General features: G+C 44.7%; 1 protein-coding gene across 1 annotated transcript; it reads left to right on the plus strand.

Annotated features, from left to right (window-relative positions):
* On the plus strand, positions 1-12,849 carry MREG (melanoregulin). Its single transcript, XM_048517907.1, has 5 exons — positions 1-377; positions 2,589-2,748; positions 5,902-5,992; positions 8,795-8,961; positions 11,682-12,849. Exons 1-5 carry the CDS (start codon positions 301-303, stop codon positions 11,883-11,885), a joined length of 699 nt encoding a protein of 232 aa, XP_048373864.1. The 5' UTR covers positions 1-300; the 3' UTR covers positions 11,886-12,849.
* The last annotated feature ends 1,137 nt before the right edge of the window (positions 12,850-13,986 follow it).

Genomic DNA, 13,986 nt, shown 5'->3' on the forward strand with positions numbered 1-13,986 from the left:
ACAAGTCTGGTTTTCATTCTATATAAACACCCAAAGTCATACTCTGGTTTTTGGTCGAGGCCTTGAGCTATAAGGGCAAGGCGGGAGGTCACATGATTGCTGCTTATGACTTGTGGATATATTTACAATGAATGTTAAACTCCTCTGTCTATTTTTTCAAGCATTATTAGTTTGCCACACAGGATACCATCTGCCCCTGTTGTGCTCCCTCCTCTTCTGTTGCTATTATTTTTATTACTTTTTAAAAATAATGTTGGCCTTAATTCTATTTTAACTCTTCCGAGAGAGAAAGAGACCAAGATGGATTTCTGGTACAAAGTTTGCTGTTGTTGTTGCCATAGAGAAGAGGAGCTGGAGAAGAACCCACTGGTGGTTAGGTATTTATCACAAACTAATAACTGTCTGCCTTTTAAAATGTCAGATCCTGCTAATGGAATATGTGGGATCTATACAACGATGTATTTTTGGTCCCCTCAAAAATGTGGGGAAGCTGCAGGATGTACCTTTGAGACTTGGGAGGTGGAGGGGATTGGGGCGGGGAGATTTCGCAAGAGCTTTGGGCTTTTTGCAGGAGATTTGCAAAAGATTCAGGCTTATACAGCACTTTCCGTTTGCTTCACGCCCTTTCCACTTGCCTTCAGAGTCCTGCTGAAGACAGGGCTGCTACTGTCCTAAAGCTTTAACTTTTAGTAGCTTTGATAAGATCAATCAACTGAAGTTGTAGTTCACTGGTCTGTGAGCCGGTTGGGTTGCAAGAGAATTGAGAGATTGCTGAGGCAGTTTGGAAAACATTGGCCCTTTCCCGCCGCGGGCGGAAGGGCTTAGGTAACGTTGCTGGCCTTAGACCCGGCAGCTGCCCGAGACGTCCATGGACGGTCCCGAAAACGAGGAAAATGAAACGCTGGGCGTCGCCCGGTGGAACACTGCTCTCCGGCCCTCGGTAACAGGGCCGCAAGGGCCGCCTCCCCTGCCCTCTTGGCGCCTGCTTCCGTTGCAGGCAAGTGTCCCTTTAGGCCCGGCAGCGTGCCAGAAGGCGGAGAGCAGGTAAGTGAAGGGAGGTGGGGGGGGGGCTGCCGTTAAGCACGGCAGCAGCTTCCAACTGGCATTTCAAAAAACCACGCTGAAGGCGTGGTTTGGAAACCACCAACTTGGCCACCAGCCGAATTGGTCGCGAGGGCAATGGCGGCTGCAAAGCTGTCGCCTGTGCGGAATGGAGGCCTGGGAACAGCGTTTTTGCCGTCCCCAGGCCGCCATATTCCGCCCATGCGGAAGGGGCCTTTGTGTCAAACAAGCCAACAGTTCTCATTTGAGGCTGGGGTATTCCTTGAAGGATTGAATCATAAGAGTTGGAAGAGGCCACAAAGGCCATCAAGTCCAACCCCCAGCCATGCAAGAATACACAATCAAAGCACTCCAGACAGATGGCCACCCAGCCTCAGTTTAAAAACCTCCAAAGAAGGAGGTACCACCACCCCGCTGAAATTTACTGTCGAACAGCCCTGGCCACTCCACAGCGAACCACTGATCAGGCAAATGACGTCTTGCAGGCGGCTTAGGGGAAAAGGTGTACTTTGAAGCGTGTTTTTTTTAAAAGACGTCTTGAGTAGAAATAAAGCACCTTAAAGACGTCTTGGGGGGGAAAGGGCCTGCCTCCCCAGAACGCCTTTTTTTTTGCATCCTCAGATGTCTTATTTTAGTTGTGTGGAACAGACCTGAGACAGTGAGTGTCAGCTTACATAAGAAAAGGCTCTTCCATTTAAAAAGTTAGTTTCCTGCACAGAAAAAGAAAACTTGCATGTCAGGAAGAAGGCTAGGTTAGAACCGATCTCCATGGCATTTTTTGCACAGACTATATATCCTGGGATAAGGAAGTGAAACATCCCAGTTCGGTCTTGACTTCCGCATGGCTTCTGGGTCTAACTCGGGCCTGCCCCACAAGATTTCCCTTATCCTGCAGCTTTTAATAAACAATAAATTGGCGGTTCTTTTGAAAACGCACCGCTCCCGCTCCCATGCAAACACCGCGGGAAACAGACCAGTTTATTTTTCCCACCTTGACAGCTGCAGCCAATCAGAATAGTGGAAAAATGGGACAGTTTGCGCATGCGTGGCAATGTCGGACAGGAAAATGAAAGTAAACCGGGGGTCGTGCACAATCACCTGGAGTTCTTCCTCCCGGCCTGACTGCACTGATGGGCTGCCGTGCAGAGGGAGAAATCGGGATAAAACATCCCAGTATGTATGATCCTCGTTTTCCCCTGTGATATGTTGTCCATCCGGAAAACACCCCTGACAGGCTGCTTTTCCTGATTTGTATGGAGATCACATGGAAGCTTGCTGGGTGACCTTGAGCCCGTCATACATACACTCAGCCTAACTTATCTCACAGAGTTTTTGTGAAGATAAAACTGAGATAGAGGAGAATGATGTGAACCGCTTTGAGTCCCCACTGGTGAGAAAGGCGGGATACAAATTAAGTAAATAAAAGAAGTAAATAAATAAGAACTAGGCCTGAGTCCAGAGTTCTAGTTTCAAGGAATCACTGCTGTGCTATGCTGATTTTACATCCTCCCCATGTGTTGATCTAGGGACACCCTTCAGTATTTTGAAAAGCTGCAGAAACGACGGCGCTCGGAGGCAGTCAACCTGTGGAGTGAGCCTGCAGACAGCACCCACATGGAGCGGGACGATGACCATGAGCTCTACATGCTGCTGCAGAAGAGGTCCAAAATGCGCCGGGGGTCAGAGGTCCGTAACCACTTTTGCTGCTTCCTAGCAAGATCCTACTTGGAACATGCTTCTCCCAAGCATCCTGGGTTTTGAGGCTGCTGCTTGCTGTAAGCCACACTAAAAGCAGTAGAGTGTTAGGGTTTTTTTGTTTGGTTGTCCTTTTCAGGGTCACAAGAGTGGTGGCACCCTTAAACATCCTCCTGAATCCTTGAGCTCATATGCATCCATTTTGGCAAGACAGACACTGCAGGGGAACAGTGCAAAAGGGGAAAAACATAACTAATGCCCTTCTTACCGCTAGGATATCAATTAGATTGGGAGCATGTGAGCTCCCAATGGCACCTGGTGGGCCACTGCGAGTAGCAGAGTGCTGGACTAGATGGACTCTGGTCTGATCCAGCAGGCTCTTTCTTATGTTCTTCTTATGTTCTAGATCCGTCGTGGCGAACCTTTGGCACTCCAGATGTTATGGACTACAATTCCCATCAGCCCCTGCCAGCATGGCCAATTGGCCATGCTGGCAGGGGCTGATGGGAATTGTAGTCCATAACATCTGGAGTGCCAAAGGTTCGCCACCACTGTTCTAGATAAAAGAGAGGGGAGGAATTAGCTGGTGGTAATCTATGGTTTTGAATGTGCATCCAAATGCTATTTTATCTTGATCCCTGGTATCACTTCCCAGTTTTAATTAAGGGGTCAATCTCCATAATGCCACTTGAAATATCTTTAATATATAAGACATAGAGATTTCACACTGCATTACATCAAGAGAGATTGCGTGTATACGAATATATTCATACATAATACTACAGCTGTCTATCATGCTGTCTGCGACCAAGAAGACCATTAGCAGTTCTAAAGCACTGCCGGTTAAGACTGGAAAAAGATACGATCTAAGAGATAGATCTTTTTAGAACTAGTGGTGAAGCCCCAAATCTCCAAATCACAATGTATTTCTCCCCAAAGGGATTAACTTCACGGAGGAGAGGTTCATCCGTGACAGCTAGGCATAGTAACTAAAGGGAGTTGCCACATCTAGAGGCAGTAAACCTTTGAATACCAGTGCCAGGAGGCAACATCGGGGAAGGTTTTGGCTTCTATGACCTGTTGTGAGCCACTATGTGAAATGGGAATGCTGAGCCCGATGGAACGGAGGTTTGATCCAGCAGGGCGCTTCTGATCATTTAATGTCTATCTCATTGACCTGACAATTAAAATTTAAGGTGTTTTTACCAACTTTTTAACGTAGGTGCCAATATTTGTGATTTCTGCACAGCAGAAATAAAACGTTTTGGGGATGTTTTAAAAAACGTTTTGGGGAAGAAGTTTGCACAGTTCTCTTCCCCCAAATGTCATCAAAATGTTCTATTTCTCTAAACCCGTGTTTTTAAAAAAATCACTTTCCCCCCAACCTGGGTTGAAGACGTTTCCTACCTGCTGAGTGAACAAAAGCTTTATTTCTCCTGCCCAAAACTTTTTCTTTCATTTTCGTCAGTTGAGCCTACCATTTTGTGTGCTGCAGCAGAGATTCTCTGAAGGTTCCCCATGAAGGTTTCCTCTGCTTGCAGCTCATCCACACATGGTTTCCATGTAAAAAGTAGGTGAATAAAGTTTGTTTTGCCAAGCGACTCCATGCATGTGTCATTTTTCCTTTTTGTTGTCATTGTTTTGAGGGGGAATGTCTGCAAAGTTACGGCCACACAATTAGAGAAACTGCAATATAGCGCATATTTGTGTCTCCGTAGCTTCGCAAACATACCCCTCAAAACAAAACAAAAAAAGGAAATATGACACTTGTGCAGGATCAGTAGGCAAAACAAACTTTATTCATCTACTTCATCTACATGGAAGTAGATGAAATATTCATCTATTTTCATCTCTGGAGGCATGGAGTATTCATCTTTATTCATCTACATGGCAGTGACACGTGGAAGAGCAGCAAACTGAGGAAACCTCTGTGGAAAACTTTCACCAAATGGCGGAGGCACGGAGAATCTCTGCAGCAGCACGCAAAATGGCAGGCGCAACTGTGAAACTAACAGGAGATCCGTGCAACAGGTGGGGGAAAAGATCCGTTTTGACTGGCAACGCTTTTGGCTGGCTATTTTTGGCAGGCTGTGTGCGAACTAAAAAAGCCAAAACGGATCTTTTAAAAACTTCTGCAGAACGTTTTATTTCTACTGTGTGGAAATCATCACTGATGAAAGAATGAGGAAAAGGCAGTCTAGTATCTTATTTTTCACAGACTGAGGCAGGGGGCAATTGTCTATTCCTTTTTTAAAGTCTCAGCTGTCTTATGGTGACCCTGTACGGTTTTCAAGGCAAGATACCTTGGGAGATGGTTTGCCATTGCCTCCTCAGCACCCTGGTATTCCTTGGAGGTCTCTGTTAGGTCTCGGACCTTCAGCCAATAAACAGACTCTGGATTCTTGATCAGTAGTGTTTATTGAAAGGTTGTGGAGTACCCATCTTGAGAAAGCCAGTTCTGCCAGATCTGGCTTTCCTGGTTCCCTTTATCCCCAACCAGTCACCCCTCCCGTTTTCCCAGAGAAAGTGTGAAGAGAGTTGTTTGGAGGCTTAGGCGCCCCAAGGTCTCGATAGGGATAGATACAGCCACCTGGTTTGCCTCCCCACTCAGGGCAACAGGCACGTCCTGTTTCTCTGGGGATTAGCTCTCCAGAGTCATTAGCCTAGTTATCTACAATCCACGCTGAAGCCATAAAGATCAGAAGAGAGAAGAAGAGAGAGAAAGGCCCTTTACATATCAATCAGGTTACAGATATCTTGCAACAATTACATTGAAGTGAAAGTACTCCCAAATCGCTGGATGCAGCCCCTGGCAGTCTCCCATCCAAATACTAATCAGGATCTGGACTTGAGAGTTTGTGACTGGCCCAGGGGTCACCCAGCAAACTCCCGTGAAGCAAGAGGGGATTCAAACCTGGGTTTCTCAGGTCCTAGTCCAACACCTTAACTATTACATCTTGCTGACTCTCTCACTGTGTTTCTTACATTTCAAAAACTGCAGGAAACCTGTTGGATTTCTGGAGTCCTCTCCATTTTTATTCTCATGCTTCCTCCACATTCTATGCATTGTGGTGGAGGGGTTTTGCTTTTAATCAAAACTGGATGGTTCCACGTTTTGTTTTTCATCTCTTGGTCTCACTACAGGGCTACCGACGTGTGAGTTTTGATATCAGTGCGCATCGACAGATCCGTCGGAAGGTGAAGGACCGGTGGAAGCAAATCCTGGAAGCTTTAGGTATGATGTTCTTGCATTACGGATCAAAGATTTCCAACAGAGGTTCAACAGACTAGTGTTGATACTACGTGACTGGAGAGCCCTGTGATTCTTCTGAGCGTCGTTCCCCAGCGTGACACCTCCAAGACCCAGTGGAGGTTGTAGATGGCAGGGGGGGGTTGCACCTCGAAATAGCCACTACCAAAAGAGCAGGTAAGCTGTGAGGCTCCCTGTTGAGGAGAGACGAGGAGATAGCCTCCAATCACTCCACTTGGTGCACAAAGTATAATACTTACTTATTGCCGTTTCTTGTATCCGTTTTGCACTAGCTTCCCTGACCTTGACGAACTCTGTGCCCAGCAAACGGTTTCAGTTTTGGGAAGCTCTGGGGGTAGGGAACCTACTGGAGAATGTAACTACCAATTTACTTGGTTATTCTCAGCGTTGTCAATGCCAGACAGATATACTATTCACACCTCTCAATCAATAAAAATAGCTTACACTGACACTCAAGTCTAAATTTGTCAGGTGACTAATAGGCATGTCAATAATTGCAACTATGACTCTCCAAAAGTTGCACCATGGGCACCGCACAATTAAGCAGTGTAAGAAGGGGTCCCCAATGTGGTATCTGCCAAGTGCTTTTTAGAAAGTTGGTGACAGGCCTCATGCATCCCTAGACCTTGGTTAAACAAAAGATTAGATTGTCAGGAATCAAAACTGGGCACTGACTACATACCACAATTTACAAACTTGTGATAAATTGATTCTTGCACTGGTATGAAAAATTCTCTCTGTGTGTGTGTGTGTGTGTCTGTGTGCGTGTGTGATAAATTTTTATTGTTAAGACTTTTCTATTACAAACAATAAAAAAAAACAATAAACCATAAAAAAATACTTGTGAGATTTTCAGGTTAGGTAGCCGTAGTCTGAATATCTTTATTCCTGACATTTTGCCAGCCTCTGTGGCTAACATCTTCCAAGATTTTCTCTAAAAGTTTTGTCTCACAGTGGTGAGTGTGGAGTGCACATGATGTTCACTGTCTGTTCAAGGAAGAGGAGACTTCTGGAGTTTTTGAATTTTGGGTTTGAAAAGTCTTTTGGACTTTTTGAAGTGTCTTTTGGAGTTTTTGAAGTTTGGGTTTGAAGTCTTTTACTACAGGTAGCTAGATTTTGTTTATTTTCAAACTTTATTCCCTTTTATTAAAACTGTGTTGATGCTTATTTATTTCAGTGGCTTCCTTGTGTGATCTGACAAAGTAACTGTTGGATCTGTCAAGCACTTCTGTTTCTTCAAATAAGATTTTGAGTCTGGTTTGAGTTAGTGTATATTCTGCCACTTCACATTTCTCAGGCTGGTAAAGTCTGCTGTCTCTTTCATGTTCCTTAATTCTTGTGATAGTGCTGCATTTTGTAGCTCCTTTCTTTTCAAATAATGTTTATATTATCAAAAAAAGAGTACAGGAGAAGAAAGTCAATTGTGATAACAATAATAAGGATAATATATTTTAAAATGATTAGAATAAGTCTTCATTTATGATCTTGTTAAAATAAATTAACATTAGCTAGTATACTGACTAGAACAACCTTAGTCATTAATCATTAGCAATCTGGTCACTTCTTGCTATGTTCTCATTGATTACATTTAAAATTGAATTAATGGACAAATACATATAATTTTTTGTACATTAAAACGTACCGTATTATAATAGTTTGAGAAGTTCTTGCTCAGATTTGTAGAACATAGCGTTTTGTAGTTCAAATGTACACCTGTTCACAGCTGCATGGAATGCGGAAAACACCTGCAGAAGTGAGTGGGTTTTTCGTCTTTGTACTGATAGTAACATTAGTTGTATTTCACAGAATCATAGAGTTGTAAGAGACCCCAAGGGCCATCAAGTCCAACCCTCTGCAATGCATGAACACACAATCAAAGCACTCCTGACAGATGGCCCTCCAGCCTCTCTTTAAAAACCTCTAGACTCCACCACCCTCTGAGGCAGCATATTCCACTGTCAAACAGCCCCTACTGTCAGGAAGTTTTTCCTGATGTTTAGGTGGAATCTCTTTTCCTTCACCTTGAACCCATCACTCCTGATGGAGCCGCAGAAAACAAGCTTGCTCCCTCACAAACATGATATCCCTTCAGATATCTAAACATGGCTATCATGTCACCTCTTAATCTTCTCTTCACTAAACTAAACATACCCAACTCCCTAAGTCTCTCCTCGTAGGGCATGGACTCCAGACCTTTTACCATTTTGGTTGCCCTCCTCTGGATCCATTCCAGCTTGTCAATACCCTTCTTGAATTGCGGTGCCCAGAACTGTACACAGTATTCCAAGTGAGGTCTAACCAGTGCAGAATAGAGAGGAACAATTACATCCCTCAATCTTGACACTATACTCCTATTGATACAGCCCAAAATCTCATTGGCTTTCTTGGCCGCAGCATCACACTGCTGACTCATGTTCAGTTTGTGGTCTACTAAGACTCCCAGATCCCATCACGTGTAGTGTTGCCACCCATCCTATTTTCTTGGTGGGTTTGTAGACTGGCTGTAGGTTGCCTTTTTCATCAAGTTTCCTATCTTGTCAGTGATCCTTTTCATATAGGATAAGTATACTTTTCCCTTTTTCATGCGGGGTTGTTTTTCCTCAAGTGTATAATCTATTTTCTTCGTTTGTGTTACGACCCTTTTGATTTCAGACAAGGAGAACGCATTTGCTTGTGAAGCCCATTTTAGTTCCTTAGAGATGTTGTGGTTCACAGATCCGTTTAGCACATTCTATTAATCTTTAAATTCTTGTTATTATACCTCAGGATTCAAAGCTGAAGCAGACGGACTTCTGGCAATCACCTCCGGCACCTCATACGAATCCCTTCGTAACCCCCAAGAAGCCCGCAGGCTCAACAATGCCTTGGCTGAGCAGACAACTATTTTTGATCGTCATCGAGGTGGCCCACCAGAGAGATACCTCTTTGTCCTGGTGAGTGGGAATGGGCTACAGGAAGGAGGAGTTTGGATGTATACCCCCCTTTTTCTCCTGTAAGGAGACTCAGAGTGGCTTACAAACTCTTTTTCCTTCGTCTCTCCACAACAGACACTTTGTGAAGTAGGTGGGGCTGAGAGAGTTTAGAGAAAATTGTGACTGGCCCAAGGTCACCTAGCAGAAATGTAGGAATGGAGAAACAAATCTGAGGCACTGGATAAGACTCTGCCACTCATGTGGAGGAATGGGGAATCAAACCCAGTTATCCAGATTAGAGTCCACTGCTCTGAACCACTCTGGCTCTCAGGAGAAACACCCATGCTGGGGGGGGGGAGGTGTCACCACCTATGTGGTACATAACATTGTGGATGTGCCCCCTTGTGGGTTAGGAGCAGCTGTAGAAGTTGGGAGCAGCAACCGAGCTTTCTTGAGATAATATGTCAATGGGAACTTGAGGGAGGGGCTCAGCAGAAGAGCCTTTGCTTTGCATGCAGCAAGTCCCAGGTTGAATCCCTGGTGTCTCCATTTAAAAAAGGACTAGGCAATAAGTCCAGTGTGGTTTAGTGGTTAAGAGTGGTGGACTCTAATCTAGAGAACTGGGTTTGATTCCTCCACATGAAGCCTGCTGGGTGACCTTGGGCTACTCACAGCAGTTCTTTGGAACTCTCTCAACCCCGCCTACCTCCCAAGGTATCTGTTGTGGGGAGAAGAAGGGGAAGGAGTTTGTAAGCCCCCTTGATATTTCTTACAGGAGAGAAAGATGGGAGATAAATCCAAGTCCAACTCCTCCTCCTCCTCTCCTCCTCCTCCTCCTCCTCCTCTTCCTCCTCCTCCTCCTCTTCCTCCTCCTCTTCTTCTTCTTCTTCTTCTTCTTCTTCTTCTTCTTCTTCTTCTTCTTCTTCTTCTTCTTCTTCTTCTTCTTCTTCTTCTTCTTCTTCTTCTTCTTCGGGGTGATGTGGAAAAGCTCCTCCTGAAGACCAGCTGCCAGTCTGAGTAGACAAGGGTGACCTTCATTGACCAATGATCTGATTGGGTATCAGGCTGCTTCACAGGTGGTCCATACAACTATTTCCAGTGTGGTCAGTCTTCTGTGAATTGACCTAATTAGCATATCAACTAGCCATATTACTGCCTGAACCCCTGGACAGTCTTTGAACTTGTGGCCTAAAGCGTTGGTGGGTTTAAGTTAGTAGCAGAGTTTAGTGGATAGCAGTAAAGACCCAGATACTAGTGGGTTGTTTAATATAAAAGTTTACTAGCTGAAAGGGTTGGGTAACATGGATGGAAAAAAGCAATAAACACTATTGTACTGTTACATTCTTACACTTGCCTCAGTACATGGCAAGAACTGAGCATAGAACAAAAAAACTATTTAATTTTATAACCTCAGGCACATGTGCTCATAGACATGTAACAAATGAAGAAGAGATTTATATCCCCCTCCCCCGCTTTCTCTCCTGTAAGGAGACTCAAAGGGGCTTACCATCTCCTTTCCCTTCCCCACCCACCACAGCAAACACCCTGTGAGGTGGTGGGGCTGGGAAGCGAAGTGAGGTGGTGGGGCTGGGAAGCGAAGTGAGGTGGTGGGGCTGCGAAGAACTATAACTAGCCCGAAGTCACCCAGCTGGCATGTGTTGGTTCACTAATCTGGTTCACTAGATAAGCCTCCACAGTTCAAGTGGCAGAGCAGGAAATCAAACCCAGTTCTCCACTTGCTCTTAACCACCACACCACGCTGGCTACTACCCTGGCCAATGCCTAATCAATAGGTCAGCTCATTAGAATGTGACCTCACCATCTTGTTTACATACAAGCAGATACTTAGCACATGAATGGTTATGAAAGACTCTTGCAAATCCCAGCTCTGTGTGGTCATGCTGTTTTGGGAAACACTGCAGTTATTGCCACCACCAAATAAATTAACAGTAAAAATTAGCACTGAGCCACAGACCCATTTGAAGTTACCTCCTCACTTCCTCCATTGTTTCCACACAAGACTTCCACAGGACACTCTAAGATTCAATGCCTGGGGCACAGAGCCATAGCAAGGAGAAACTGCACCCAGGGAACATGTATGCCCTGCGCCCATGCCCAGAGGCATAGCTGGGCCAGAGTGCACCCAGTGCATACTCTGTGTCCCCCCACTGCCCGCGGCACCCTGCCCCACTTTACCTTAGTTCAGCCTGGAAATGTGGCCTGTTCCCTTCAGGCTGAAAACGGCTTGGTGGGAGCTATACTTCCCATGAGACCATGGGGCTCGCAAGGTTTTCTGGGAAGTGTTTTTTCAACCCAGCTGTTTTCAGCCTGAAGGGAACAGGCTGCTTCTCCAGCCTGCACTGTTTTGCTAAGGTAAGTGTTGGTGGGGGCACCGCGGGGGAGATTTTCCACCTCCCTATGCGTGCGCCCGGTGGAACACCCCCCCAGTTCCCTGGTAACTCTGCCTCTGCCCTGCCACACCCCCGCCTGCCTCAGAATACCACAGAATGCCCACACCATGCCACGCCCACGCACCAGTGTGTGCCCAATGCAAGACACCTCCACCCCCATCCCCTGGGTGCTACGCCACTTCTGGGGCATCACATATTTATTGCTGGTGGACTTGGGAAGAATCTTGTTTGGCTTCGGCACATCCAGTACCAAAATATTTCTGTCTCCACCAAACATCTCCTTCTGTATTTATTTCCATTCCCTTCACCACCGCCCTCCTCCCATCCCAGGACCGGCTTCTACTCCTAGATGTGGGAGAAGATTTCCTGTCAGCAGCTCGGCACTTCTACCCAGTGGAAGAGGAAAGTGAGGGTGTATCTTCTGGCAACGAAGGGTTTTCTAGCCCAGATCCTGTCTTGGTCAAACTGAATAGTGATGCTCAGGAAGAGGAAGAAGAGGAAGATGAGGAAGATGAGGTGTATGAAACAGATTAGGAATGAGCTGGAGGAGGAGGCTGGAGAAAAAGCTGCACAGACTTGATGTCTGAATGGAAGAGTCCAGGAAGTTAATGTCTTGGGAGCTCCAGCAGACTGGCAGATGGTCAAATGGCTTCATGACGAATTATGGCGCTCATGGAAACTGGCCTCGCTCTCTTTCCTGTGTGCTACTTTTTCATATTATACCTTTTAATAAAATGATGGATTAGGTTAATAATCAACATTATTACCTTTAATGACATAAACAAGTGAAATACAAAACTTTAAAATCAGCTTAACTAACACTGTTGTTCTCATAATCTTATAGCTAAGGCAAGAAATTTAGCTACTATATTGGATTAAAATCAGTTAATAAATGGATCACAGTTCTCTCATCAGATGAAGTGCTACATGAGTTTATTAGAGGAGGAATTAAAGTTTTCTGAATGTTTGCATAAAAGCAAAAGCACATGCTGAACAGTTTCTAACTCCTTCGAGGAACAAGGACAGAGTCTGTCTTTAAGTAGGATTTTGTTCAATCTTCCCTGGAGGAGAGTCAAAGGTAACGTGTTCATTCTGGCTAATGAAAAGTCGTGTTGTTGTGAGGAAATTAAATTATTAAGGTAAGGTAACAGGCATAATGGCAAAATGCCCAGCGACCGAGGGGCACATACTCCTGATGCAAGGGATTCTAGCTTTTGTAATTCTACATACGGCAATTGTCTCTTAATCAGTCTGCAAGCTTGGTTTTCCTTTAACAAATACAGCAATTAGTACACTTTCAATTTTATTATTAAATGCCTCAATTCATACTGGTATCCCAAAGAGCAGTTGGGCTGCCATTTTACTATTGAAAACTTAAAGGGCCGGACAAATATAATGATTCCATCTTTGATGAAAAAACTGAATTGTTGTCGCTGAGCTACATTTGGCTAACACAATGGCATACATGTGCTGCTTGACCCATCTGTGATTAAATTGGAAGTGAATACCAAGGTATTTGTACTGTTTCACTTATTCAATAGTCTCATTATTAATCTGCCATCTCTGCTTTCTCCACGTACTAGTGAAGACCATTACTTTAGACTTTCCAACATTAATTTTCAGTAGGTTGGTCTCACAATAGTGTGAGACTGCCCTAAAGAGGTGTTTGGACCGTTCTGAGTGCGAGATAGTAAAATCGCATCATCAACATATAATAGAAAGGGAACAGGTCTGTGACCAATGTTGGGAATAATGGCTATTGACAGATAGGAGCGAGGGGGCCTGGTCACCCAAATACAAGTTAAAAAGAGAGGGTGCCAAAATACACCCTTGCTTATCTCCCTTGGTAACTGGGATTTTGTGTTATATGGCCCAGCAATATTACATCTTACTAGATGTGTTGTGGAAGAATGCAGCTTCCTGATAAGGAAGAGAAGTCAGTCATCAATACTTAGCTCAGATAGCTTATACCAGAGAATACTGCTGAAGATAGAGTCAAAGGCGCCCTTAAGATCAACAAAAGCCATGTAAAGTATCTTCCAGTACCACTGTATTTCTCTACCGAATAGGAAAATGTCATACAATGATCAAGTACTGATTTACCTTTATAAAAACCAATTTGTTCTTCTCCATTTTAGTAATTTATTCAGCAGATGTTTAGCATACAGCTTACCAATTATTGAAAGAAGGCTAATAGGACGATAATTGTCTTACGACTTGGGGTCACCTTTCTTATACATAGGAACTCTAAGAACATTCAGCCAAGAGTCAGGTAAGATGCCATAATAATCAATGGAGGTAGAGAGGGGCACAAGCACACCTCCCCACCACTCCTTATGCTGTTTGAGTCATTCAGAAGGAAGACCATCTGGCCCTGGTGCTTTCCCATTTTTCAGTCTGGTGATGTCATTTATAACTTCCTCTGGCTCAACAGGTGCCCATTCTGCAATGTCTGATGGAATAAGGTCTGAGTAGGCTAATGCAGAACTGTTTAGATCTAAAATCTGGTCAGCCAAATACCTTGACCAGGTCTGTGGTGATACTGGGCATAGGGTTCTGTGGCTTGTATCTCCCAAGTCCCAAGAAATTAAGTCCCAAAACCATCTGATTTCCTGACCTAGCAGCCTCCACCAGC

This window comes from Sphaerodactylus townsendi, linkage group LG15 (assembly GCF_021028975.2).
Source record: "Sphaerodactylus townsendi isolate TG3544 linkage group LG15, MPM_Stown_v2.3, whole genome shotgun sequence".
NCBI classification, from domain to species: domain Eukaryota; kingdom Metazoa; phylum Chordata; class Lepidosauria; order Squamata; family Sphaerodactylidae; genus Sphaerodactylus; species Sphaerodactylus townsendi.

What these genes read in the sequence shown, in the direction of transcription:
- MREG (XM_048517907.1), top strand. Translation starts at nt 301, where the DNA reads ATGGATTTCTGGTACAAAGTTTGCTGTTGTTGTTGCCATAGAGAAGAG. An exon ending in AAATGCGCCGGGGGTCAGAG is followed by an intron (nt 2,749 to 5,901) that starts GTCCGTAACCAC and finishes GTCTCACTACAG; the next exon opens with GGCTACCGACGTGTGAGTTT. An exon ending in GCAAATCCTGGAAGCTTTAG is followed by an intron (nt 5,993 to 8,794) that starts GTATGATGTTCT and finishes ATTATACCTCAG; the next exon opens with GATTCAAAGCTGAAGCAGAC.